At 53.1% G+C, this 12,307-nt stretch overlaps 1 protein-coding gene across 1 annotated transcript; it reads left to right on the forward strand.

Moving 5' to 3' along the window:
• Window positions 1–233: 233 nt before the first annotated feature.
• ATP6V0E2 (ATPase H+ transporting V0 subunit e2) lies at window positions 234–3,807 on the forward strand (the record flags this gene model as incomplete). Its single annotated transcript, XM_082846050.1, has 4 exons — window positions 234–337; window positions 2,136–2,183; window positions 3,243–3,360; window positions 3,767–3,807. The coding sequence occupies 3 exons, from the start codon at window positions 234–236 to the stop codon at window positions 3,334–3,336; spliced, it is 246 nt and encodes an 81-aa protein (XP_082702176.1). The 3' UTR covers window positions 3,337–3,360; window positions 3,767–3,807.
• Between the last annotated feature and the right edge of the window lie 8,500 nt (window positions 3,808–12,307).

Here is a 12,307-nt window from a genome sequence, read left to right on the forward strand (position 1 = left end):
ACTGGGGGAGCTGCTCAAAGCTAATTATCTCTGGCTCAGAGCAAAGCCCGCCCACGCCCCACCCGGGGTGACGCGCTGAAGCGCCTGCGCGGGTCGGGCTCGCTGAAAGGGCTTTCTTAGGCGGCCGGGTCCTGCTGCGCATACTCGGCGCCCACTGCCAGGGCCGGACCTCCGCGCACCGGAGCATCTGCAATTCTGACTCGCATCCTGGCCTGGGCATCCCGCGCCGGGCCATGACGGCGCACTCCTTCGCCCTCCCGGTCATCATCTTCACCACGTTCTGGGGCCTCATCGGCATCGCCGGGCCCTGGTTCGTGCCGAAAGGACCCAACCGCGGGTAAGGATCGCGCGGCCCAGCCTCCCTGTGGACACCTTCGCGGCCGCGCGCTCCCCCTCCCCCGGCGGCTGCGCGGGCGGCGGCGGCGGCGGCGGCTGCGGCGGCCCGCGGTGCAGCGAGCACTGTCCAGGCGCGCGCACGGCGCCCCACTCCTCCTCTCGGGTCTGTGCTGGGCCGCGTTCAGCAGGGAACAGGCAGGCGGTCGGGGCCAAAGGGCAGAGATGCTCGTGCTTTAGAAAGGTGGAGACAGTTACGGGTCACCCTCTCCAGCCCGTAAAGGTAAAGGCTGTGGCTAGACACTGATGCAGTTTGTCCACTCCCGCCCAGCTGTGACCTTGAGCGTCTATCACACCTTCAAGCCTCATTTCTTCTTAGGTAATTGGGGGTGATGATGATACCTGCCTTTTAAGGTTGCTGTGAGGATTACACAAAATAATGTATATAAGACTCTTAGTGCATGGCACATATTGTATTGAATAATCTTTAGACAGTATCTTTTTTTTTTTTTTTTTTTTTTTTTGTGGTATGCGGGCCTCTCACCGCTGTGGCCTCTCCCGTTGCGGAGCACAGGCTCCGGACGCGCAGGCTCAGCGGCCATGGCTCACGGGCCCAGCTGCTCCGCGGCTTGTGGGATCTTCCCGGACCGGGGCACGAACCCGTGTCCCCTGCATCGGCGGGCGGACTCTCAACCACTGTGCCACCAGGGAAGCCTAGTATCATTATTTTTTGAAGGTCCCCTAGCAGGTTTCTCTACCTCTTGCACCATTTACCAGTTTCTGCTTCATACCATCTTCAGCTGTAAAGCACTCTCTCCCCTTGATTACAAGTTCCTCGAGGTGGAAGATTGTCCTGTTCACCACTGTAGACGCCATTGCCCAGCACAGGACTGGCCCACGGCGCTTGGTAATGTTGAAAGAATGGATCAAATGCTAATTGCTCTGGCACCAACTTAAAGTACTTTAGATCAGAGGTCCTGGGGCCTGGTTTGGGTTAGATTTAGCTTTGGCTGGAGGCTGCATTTGGGTGTTGCCTCTGTTCTTAAAAATCTGCAGGGCTAGGGACTTCCCTGGTGGTCCAGTGGTTAGTACTCCAGGCTTCCATTGCAGGGGGCACGGGTTCGATCCCTGGCTGGGGGACTAAGATCCTGCATGCCGCGCGGAGTGGCAAAAAAAAAAAGGACCTGCAGGGCTGAGGTCCCATGGCCTTCACTTTGTAAACCATTTTAGTGCCTCGCCTCCCTTGCAGACCTTGGTGAGTTCTTCCTTCTGAAGTTTTCCTCCTGCATTTAAAGCCTCTGTCTCCAGCATTTGAGTAGATTCAAGGTAGCCAGTTGCTATTGTCATTATAACTGCCCATTGTGCCTCAGAGATGGCTCACGGTCTCGTTGCCTCCTGCCCTGTCTTCTGGTCTCCTGTCTTCCTTCCCTTTGCCCGATGAACTTTGGATTCCAGAGGCCACTCCATGGTGGGTGGCTGCAAGTGCAGCTCTGTGCAGTGTCTTTTCCCAACATGTTTGCATTAAGATGGAGAAACAGTGGGATTGAGAAGGCAGATAGGTGAAGGGAAAGATGCATAATGTAACTTGGATGTGATCAAGGTTGGCCTCCCCAAGAGGTGACACTTGGCGTTTTTATTTTCCATCTAGCAATTCTTACCCTGAGTAGAACTCAGCCTCCCTGTGTTCAGGTGGTATCAGACGGGAAAGGGGCTGGCACCAGGAGCTCTTTCTCTGGCCTCGGCCAGGCCTCCTGGGGGCAACGCTTCCATCCGTCCTGACCTGACGTCCTCTTCCATTGCAGAGTGACCATCACCATGCTGGTGGCCACCGCTGTCTGCTGTTACCTCTTGTAAGTACTGCTCTCCCAGCTCGAAGTCAGCTGGGGCCTTTGTGCCCCCTTCTTTCCTCCTTTCCCAGCCCTGCTCTCCCCTCTGTCCTGGTACTGGCACATTCAGCTCTTGAAAGGCTGAGGCTGTAAAGCACAGAAGGGGAGGCAGTTGGAGAGGCAAAGAGAGCGATGGGCTGGAAGTCATGAACTCTGGGTTCCGGTTCTGAATGTAGCACCTGGACAAGCTCTGTCCTGTTCATAGGCTACAGTTTTCTCATCCACAAAATGAGTGAGTTGGGCCAGCTCAGTGCCTTTTGTACCTGATGGGACATCAGAATCACCTGGAGAGATTGTAAAAACACAGCTTTTAGGGCTCCACCCTGGACCCACTAAATCACAGTTCTCATGATCTGCACTTGGGAATCCATATTTTGAATGCACGCCCCTGGATGACTGTGATGCAGCCAGTCTGGAACCACTGGATGAGCGGTAGTCTTCAAACTTGGAAAAGGTCCCTGGGATATAGAAAACGTTCCAAGAGATGCGCGTGCCTGGACAGTGTGAGGGAATCAATTTCCAGGTCCTTCATGTCTAGAGGTTCTCTTTCTAAAACTGCCGTTCATGGTAGCCCCTCCCCTTTTACAAAAAAGGCACTCCGCTATCCCTCCCCAATCCTCCTATGTTAGGTTGCTCCGTGTTAAATCACCCTGGCTGCCAAACTGAGGAATAAATCCAAGCCCTGGTTTTGAGGGAGGCCTCTCTCATGCTCAGTTAAGCCGGTATGGCTTCCCTTTGTGCCCCTAGAGACTGTCTTACCTCTTCGCTAATCCCAGGGTCCAGCCCCAGTGCAGGGATCTTATAAATCTACAAAACATCAGATCAAACCAAACCTAAACCCAAACCCACACGCCCTAGACTGAGCCCCCGTGCCGGCCGCAGTGTGGGTGGCTCCATGAGACCCTTCCCTCCAGAACCCAGACCCTGCTGCTGGGTCGGTCATGTGACCAAAGGCGTGGTGGGAGGTGTGCACGGCAGAGTTCCTTGTGTCTGGGCTCACCCTCACTGTGCTGTCCCTGGCAGCTGGCTCATCGCCATCCTGGCTCAGCTGAACCCCCTGTTCGGGCCCCAGCTGAAGAATGAGACCATCTGGTATGTGCACTTCCTGTGGGAGTGACCACTGCCGCCTCTTCGGCCCCAGGTACTGCTGGGCGGACGGGCAGGGGTGGGGAAGGGCCCGGGGCGGGGGGAGGACAAGGTCAGGCAGGGTTGTAAGACTTCGCGTGTGGATTCAGGCATTCATTTATTAAGGAAAAAAAAAAAAATGCTGAGCGCCTGCTCCCTTCCTGCCCAGTGGTGCGCTGGGCGGCTGGGACGGGCGGAAGACTCGGGGTCCTGTGGGGGAGCATGTGGGCCCAGCCTTGTTTGCGGGTTTGCAGGCGCCAGAGGAGGCGGCCGGCTGCAGAATCTGTTCTGAGTGAGGGGAGGGTGGGGGCAGGGAGCGGTCTGAGGTGAGCTGGGTGACGGGCACAGGCTCTCCAGGGCGGGGCTGGGGGAGAAGGGTCTCCACAGCGAGGCCGTGACTTGTTCTGTGATGTGCTTTTCAGGTGCCCCAGCTCTCTGGATGACCTCGGCTCCGCTGTCCCTGATGACCCTTTTGTCACCCCTACAGCTGTGTCCCAGTCCCTCCGTGCTCCCTCCCCCAAGGCCTGCCTGTTTCTGGAAAGTACCACCCTCCCCAGCCAGTCTGGGCCTCAGGAAGCCCCGAGCTCAGAGCCAGGCCGGAGCAGATGTCCAGCCCTCAAGTTCCCACTGCCCGCTCCCGAGTGGGTCCAGGCCAGGAGCTGACAAGGGTGGGGCTGCGCCTTTTACCCAGTGGGGCAGCCAGAGAAGGCCGCTTGTCCTGGGGAGGAGGCCGTTCAGCCCAGGGTGCTCTGAGCCTCAGGTGGGCCGGGCCGGGGAGGAAGCCCTGGGGGAAGAGGCAGAGCCCTGCCACCGTCCTCCTGTGTGACCCCAGGAAGCGTCTGCCTGTGTGGGCCTCCTCACCTGTGAGATGGAGGGGCTCGGTCAGGTGTGGCAAAGGCCTTTCTTGGAGTTCTCCTTTAATTTTTGACACGTTTCGATGTGAAATTTCTGGAATTGTTGACGAAGTGGAAAAACAGTCCCACAAAACATCAGGATCCAAAGCGTCACAGTAATTTGGATCGAGGTTGGAACAGGTATGTTTAGCGTCCTTTACAGTCACGAAGTCACTTATGTTGGCTTGCTCGGGAAGTGGGATCTCCTCAGAATATCCTCTTCCGCCTTCCTCCCCACCTGGATCGCCTCCCTCCCTTCCCAGAGGCTCAGCCTGAGCACGGCAGGAGCTGAAGAAACTGGAGGCAGCTCCTGCTGAGGCCGGGCCCAGACTCTGGCAGCGGTGAGGGTGGATTTCGGAGCCCCTCACGGCAGCACGTAGGTCACCTGGAGCGAGGGAGGGCGCAGAGGGACAGGTGTGGGCGAGATGTGGGCTGGGCTCTGCTGAGATGCTGCCGGGTGGGGGAGCCCCGGGCCTGGTGACGCCCGGAGAGTTGGGGTGGAGACCTCAGACACTTGCCCGCAGCCCCGGAGCTAATTGGAGTCCCCCATCTGCTGCGCCACGTTGCCTCCCTGGGGAAGAAGCCAGTCTCTTGTATTTATTGGCGGTTGAGTTGATTGGCATTCTGTTTAGTAGGCATCGTTTTTGGAGCGGTGGTAGAACGTGGTATGTCTCACCTGGATTTCTTGGTTCTGGGCTTGGCCTGTTGCTCAGATCGGGGCCTCCCTTGAACATCCCACCCACCCCCTTTCCAACTCCCTTCCTGTGCTGACCTCTGTGGCCCCCCTGGAGTGGGGCTGTTGAGTCTCAATTGGCGGCTAGATTGACCCGTGTCTAGTGACTAATGAGTGGTGAGGAAATTCCTGTTTGGTGGCAAAGTCCTGGCCAAGTTTGCTGGCTGCCGCTCCCCTGCCCACCTGATTCCCATTCCCTCGGTGGGTGGATTTGGGGCCCAGGAAAGGGACTGGCAGCTGCTTGGAGCTGCAGCTCTGGGATGTGGACACTGAGACTACATTTTCCTGAGACCTGAGCGAGAATCCTGCTGTCCTGGATTTTGCCCAGAACCAGGCCGGGCAGGAGGAGGAAGACGGAGGACTCGTTCAAGTGGAACTTTGCCCCACCACCCATCTGTGCCCCAGATTACAGAGTGCATGGCCCCCGGGGCTCTGCAATAAAGCTGGTCCCCAACATTCCACAGAGTGTGGCCTGCATGTTCCTAATACCCCTACATACCGGGGAGCCAGCAGGCTCCGTGCTTGGCCTGTGCTTGGCCTGGGCGGGGATCAGCTTCCTGCCTGGGGCAGGGGGATGGAGTGAGCCGAGGGGAGAGCTCCTGGGGCTGGAAGGTGCTTGGAGGAGAGACCCTGAGCCCTGAGGAGTGCATCCAGAGAGAATGCAGAGCCACAGAAGGATGAAGCAGGGGAGTGACGTGACCCAACTTGGTTTCCAGGATGATCTCTACAGGGTGCATAATGGGCCTCAGATGAGATTGGTGGTGAGAATGGGGACGAGTGGGCGAATGGAAGGTCTAGTTAGGAGCTGAAGGGGGCCAGCGCCTTGGCCATGGGGGGAGGGGGGAGGCGGGGTGGACCCTGTGGTGAGGAGTGGGCAAATGCGGTGCCCAGTACCTGGCGGCTGGAACCTCTCAGTGACAGGCCACAGAGGGCACGTGATGACCTGGGGTTTCCTGTGTGTCCTGGTGAGCTGGTTGTGTCCGGGTATCTCCATGGAGATGCCCAGCTAGTGGTAGGATACGTGGGTTTGGTCTTCAGGAGGAAGATGTGGCCTGAAGACGTGCAGTGTATGTCTGTCCCTGAGTTCTCATGGAACCACTCGTGGCGACCTCTGTTCCCCGGGTCCTGGGGCGCGCCCCCTGCTCTCTGGGCAGCTTCTGCAACTCAGGGCTGGCACACCCCCTCCCAGCACACTATCTTGCCGTCCTCCCTTTCTGCCTGTGCAGCCGTTCAGGGAGGGGGAGCTTGGGACGCCCTCCCAGGATCCGTGCCCACCCGCTTTGCGTGGATGGCGCTGACCTCAAAGCTCTCACCCCACTCCGAGGGGGACTGCAGGGTGAGCAGGTCTTGTCAGAAATGAACACAACCAGACATTAGTTACAGAGGGAAGATCAGGTTTTATTCCGAAACGACTGACAGTAGGGAAATGTGAGCTCCGTGGGGTCCGTGCCCCTGCAGGGTGACTGGGCACTTTAACAGGAGAACGAGAGCGGAGGGGAGGGGTGGGCGGGGCCAAGTAGAGCCAGGAGAGTGAAAAGTCACAAAGGATGGGTTGGCGTAAGTGTGAGTAGGCCACAGAGACCGGGGGACAGAGGCCCGAGCCTTCCTGAGTCCACCTCAGAGGAAGGGTCCTTGGGAGCCACTCCTGGGTTGCGGGAGGTACATCTAATCCCAGGGGGACAGAGGAAAGATCCACGGTCGTGAACACTCTCAGAAAGGGTGGAGGGGCTAGGCGCCAGAGGCCTGTGGTCAGGTATTGGCTAGAACAAACAGTAAGTTCTTCTGACAGCCCAGAGCTTGGTCAGACAGGAACTGGATGGGGCCAGGTCGTCCCTGGGTTACGGCCTTAGGCGGTCCGAAGCCAGGCCTGGCTGGACAAGTCTCTTAGTGCCTGGTGTGGACGGACTCGTTGTTTGTTTCAGGCAAGAAGTATCTTCCACCCCCCTTCCCCTGCCAAGTGGGAGGCACATCAGTAAATGTCAGCCTCTGACGTAGATGCTCAGAGCAACTACAAGTAGCACAAGATCCCTGAAGATGGGTAGTGGCTGGGGGTGGGATACCCCTGCACCAACCCTAGTGGCAGAGCGGGAAGCAGCCTGGGAGACCCTCCTGGGACTGACCGGACAAGCTTGTGGAGAAGACAAGGCAGGTGAGGTTAGCTCAGCTGCACGTACAGAAGGTGGCCGACAGAGGGCAGTGCCGCCCAAGGGACGGAGACCTCCAGACCAGGTTGTGCTGCCACTGGGAGTGCAACGCCCTGCACTGATGTGAGAGGTTGTGGCCTTAGAGCGTGGCCCTTATTGGGAACAGGGATGATTTTCCAGGTGGTGCCAGAGCCTGGATGAAACCTCCTTGAAGGATGTGTAATGGCAGCAGCAAGGTGCCAGGCATTGCTCGGGGAGCCCAGAGGGCAAGAACTAAGGGGCCTCTTGCCAACTGGATGCTGCTCTGAGGCCAAGCTTCCCAGCAATCTTCCGCGACTTTTTCCCACCTCAGCAACCTGAGATCTGGTACATTCCAGCCTATAATAGGGACACCCGTCAGCCCAGATTCTCAGTGGAGAGGAAAAGTTCCATACAGAAGATGGCTGTTACTGCAGACCGCAGGGTCACGCCTCCCTGATAAAGCACCTAAAGCAGGGCCCTTGATGAGGGCCTTTGGGTTGCTTTGTACAGAAGTCGGTTCGTTGATAACATTGGAAATACGAGGAGCAGAGAAATAAAGGGGCTGGCCATGTGCTGGACGTGACGTCTGTTTAAAAACCTTGGGGTTTCCAGGAATGAAGTCACTTGGCAGCCACCACAGTTTTACTTGACTTGGACCCAGAAGAGTGAGGGCAGGTGACCAAAGTCTATGCTAATTCAGCCCACACTCCGTGTAACGAACCTGCGTAAGAATCACTCGGAACAAACAAACCCATAGAACGCTGGGACCAAAGCCACGCACGTCTGTGAGGACAGGCGTTCCCTGCCTCGGCACTGCTGACAGTTCGGGCTGGATAATTCTCTGTTGGGGGCCATTGGGGGCGGGGCTGTCCTGTGCATTGTAGGGTGTTGAGCAGAACCCCTGACCTCTGCCCAGTGGATGCCAGCAGAACCGCTGTCCCTGCCCTTGGCTCTGACAATCACACGTCTGCAGCCATCTTGAAATGTTCTCTGGGGGTCCAAGTCCCTTCCCCCACCCCTACGTTGGGAATCACTACTCTAGAATCTCAACCCCTCAAGTGATTGATAAAAATTTAATCAGTTTATCAACCCAGACAGGAGGTTGGGGAACCTTGAGGGAAGCTGGTATCCTGAATACCAGGGTTCCCCGTGAGCCATTCCCTGCAGGACCTGGAGCTTCTGACCTGGAGACCATGCCCTGGGGAGAAGGAAGCACCGAAGCTTTAGAGGATTATTGGGTGCCTGAGCGGACTCTAATCCCAGCACCATGTGGTCCAGCAGAGGCCAGATGGCGGGGGCGGGGGGGGGGGGGCTCGGCCGGGGTGGGGGGGAGCATTGCGCAAGCCCAGTAGAACTTTGGCTAACCCTGCAGGCATCTGCCCGGAAAGGGGCTGGGACAGATATTCTCAGAAACCCGCAGAAGCCCCACCTCAGCTTCCTAACCACAGGATTAAGGGCCGGGATTGTAGCATGGCTTCCCCCCTGCTGCAAAGGTCAGTCTTTCTTCCCCTGACAAAGCCCGGCAGACATTAGGGAGATGATTCTCTGCGCCCACCCACTCTCCGTCTCCTAAGCAGGAATACGGGAGGCGGGAAGGGTTACTGCAGAGGCTGCAGCCTTGATCCGTCGTGATCCTGGGTGCAACGGCCGTGCCTTTGGTCTGCAGCAATTGATTTGGCAAACATATTTTTCTCTTTTTTCTTTCTGCCCAGCCTTCCAGGAGCTGTTGACCGAACAGCCTCAGGTCAGCTTCAAGGTCGAGATAGAGAATCGAGACCTGGGCTCCCTGGGTTCAAAGTCCAGCTCCTCCCGATCATTAGTTGAGTGAAAGTTCGTCTTTCTGAGCCTCAGTTTTATAATAGCACCAGTGCCTGCTTCGTAGAGGTTTTGACTGTGAGCTGAGGGAACGGATTAAAGTGCCTGCCTCGTCACAAAAATGCCATCAGTAAATCACACGACTTTTACGTAGTAACTCTTTACTTCGATGGCCCCCTTCGTTCTGCCAGGATCTCAGCTTCCTTCACCTTTTCTTGTTCCCACCATGGACACCACACTGATCCACCCTGTGGAAAAGGAAGTGGCAAGCCCCCTGGGTACTTCGACGTGTGCGATAGGACCTGGGAAGTAAGCACCATGAAAAATACCTGGGGCCTGTGTATGCATCTGTGTTTCTGTGCTTCACGTCAAATGTCCTTCATGTAATCTATAAACGTAGTGTCCTCTTGTTGAAAACAATGCTTTGGGGGAGTGAGGGGAGAAGAGAGAATGGATACTAGACTAGATCTGCTGAATTCTAAAGTTCTCAGGGAAAATAAACATGTAAGAAATAACCATGGGGACTTCCCTGGCGGTCCAGTGGTTAGGACTCCAAGCTTTCACTGCCGAGGGCCTACGTTCGATCTCTGGTTGGGGAACAAAGATCCCGCAAGACTCGCTGCACGGCCGAAAAAAAAAGAAGAAAGGAAGAAAAAGAAAGAAAGAAAGAGGAAATTTCTGAAAAAAGCAGAGTATTTACAGGGACATTAGCCCTCCCAGATGTTTAAAAGTATTATACAGTCACAATATGAAAGGCTACAGAAATGAAGACAGTGGTGCTGGGACATGAATAGACACATCAATGGAAGAAAACGAGTCCAGAAATAAATTGATAAACATGGCAAAGCTAATCTGTGAGGAAAAGATGAATAAAGGCAATGAACAGTGTCGGGACTCTCTCCCTCCCGGCAACAAAATAAATGCCAGCTGGATCAGAGATTTAACAAATGTAAATGAAACTATAAATGTACCAGAAGAAAACACAGGGGAGTTAAAAAGAAATTATCTTGGGGCTCGCGCCTGCGCGGTCTGCGCCAACCCGCGGGCTGCTCGGAGGGACGGAGGGACGCGCCCGCTGGGAATCCTCGGGACCAGCGTGTGGGGAGGTTCCCTCTCGCCCAGCCGTGAATGAAGGATTACCATCCCAAAGAGCTCATTTTTTTTTTCTTGAGGTGTTCGGAGTTAGTCCCACACCACAGATTTTCACTGTTCATTTTTATTTAGAAGCCAGCCTGTTCTCCTGATCAACTGTTAGCATAATTGCTAACCCTTAGACGCTGAATGATTTACGGTGATGAGAGTGGAGGAAAGGGTGAAAATTATGGTGAGAGCAAGGCGACCATGTACACTAATGTGATTAACAAGTATGTTAAAGTTTGCATTTTGTTTGCTTGTTGTTTGAGTCGAAGATACTGTGACAGATTGGACCCCTGAATTTTTAATCATATAAACTGAATAGGATACATGCACTTTGGAGTTGGGTAAAATCTTCAATCCAGACCCTCCAACTTGCTGCATAACTGTGACTTTGGGTCACAGTTAAATAACTGCTCTGAACCTGTTCCTCCTTTGCTTAAAAAAAGAAAGAAAAAGAAAAGAAATTATCTTGTAATGGGGAAGATCTAACTAAGAGGGGGAAACAAGAAATCCAGCAGTGATGAAGATAAAGTTTGATAAATTTAAATTAAAATTTAGATTTTCTGCAAGGCAAAAAGAAAAAAATTAAATAAAAAAGATAAATGACAAACGGGAAACGATTTACAACTCATGACAGACACAGAGGTCATCAACAAGATAAAAAGGACAGAGTAGGTAAATAGAAAAGGAGTCAAGCAGATGGATCACAAAAGAAGCGGTAGAAATGACTTTTGAGCATGAAAAGATGCTTCTCATCATTTATAATCAAGGAAAGCAAATTGAAACAACAATGTAGCCCCATCAGTACCTATTATATTAGCAAAGATCAAAACTTATAATAGACTAGACACGTATATTAGTAGCCATAGTCAACGTCCCCTGCATCTCCCCATGTTCTGAGTACTTCCACGCATACCAGCCAACTTCCCACTGCCAGCAGTCTTCATGTCCTGTGCCAAAGGCTGGAAGTGCTGTCAGGAAATTATTGCCATCAGCACAGTCCTCAACCAATGACTGATGGGACTTGTATGTACACGCTCCCAGGGTGTCTCCAGCTCCAGGCGCCCATAGAGCAGATGGCTTGCGCTTCTGCCTTCACCATGAGAAATGCATGCCCTGGGCAGCCTACCCAGCGAAGAAACATGGGGAACAGACTAATCCCAAAATGACCTGGAGCCAAGTCTGGCCAAACCTCAGCAGAAGCAGAGTCAAATGAGCAAAAAAATAAATGCTTTTTGTTCCAAGTCAGGGTTTTCAGGTGTTTATTATGCAGGATTATGGTGACATAGCTGACTGATGCAGTGTTATGACAGATAGATCTAGCCCAGGGTGATATACATGTTATGTTTCTACTCCCTTGTTGATGACACTTGCATTACTCCAGGTCTTCCTGTTATAAACAATCAGCATCCCTAGATGTGTCTGTGCAAATGTGCTGGAACTTCCTTAGGATGTATGTCTCCATGTAAAGAGCGGAGTTCTGGGTGATGTTTACTTTCAACATCACAAGATATTGCCCAATGGCCCTCCAAAGAGATTGTTTACACTCCTACTCACATTATATGAACTCCTGGACTTCATCTGTTATTCAGCCTTTTTTATTTTTTCAATCAGATAATGTGTGTGAAATGGTATCTTGTTTTAACTTGCATTTCCCTAATAATCACTGGTGAGCCTGACTCTCTTTTCATGTTTGTTGACCATTTGGGTTTCCAATTCTCTAATGTGCCTGTTCATATTGATTGCTTTTCTATTATCTTTTTTTGGGGGGTATTTTTCCTATTGATTTATATAATTTCTTTATGTATTTTAGCTACAAGTCCCCCTAATCCTAGAGAATCTAGTGCCAGGAAGAGAGAGGGAAGAAGACGGTGTGTTTGGAGGGGATGGTGGTGAGATAAAAAACAGCCCCATCTTTTCTACTGCTCTTTGAAACCATCGTTAAACAAATGAAAAGCTAATCACAAATTAAGAAAAAATATTTGCAACGCACATATTTGTCAAAGGACTTGTATCCTGAATGTATAAAGGACTGAACAAAATATAAGTATATGAAGAATATAAAGAATTCAACAATAAGACAAACCCAGTTTTTAAAAGTGGGCAAATAATTTGAACCCACACTTCACAACAGTTTTCTCATTTTATTATTTGTATCTCCCAGTTTTGCAATCAAGTCATCCTTGGTTCTAGAGTGCCTCTGGGTTAACACTGCAAAGG

This window comes from Leucopleurus acutus, assembly GCF_964270905.1.
Source record: "Leucopleurus acutus genome assembly, chromosome: 9".
NCBI classification, from domain to species: domain Eukaryota; kingdom Metazoa; phylum Chordata; class Mammalia; order Artiodactyla; family Delphinidae; genus Leucopleurus; species Leucopleurus acutus.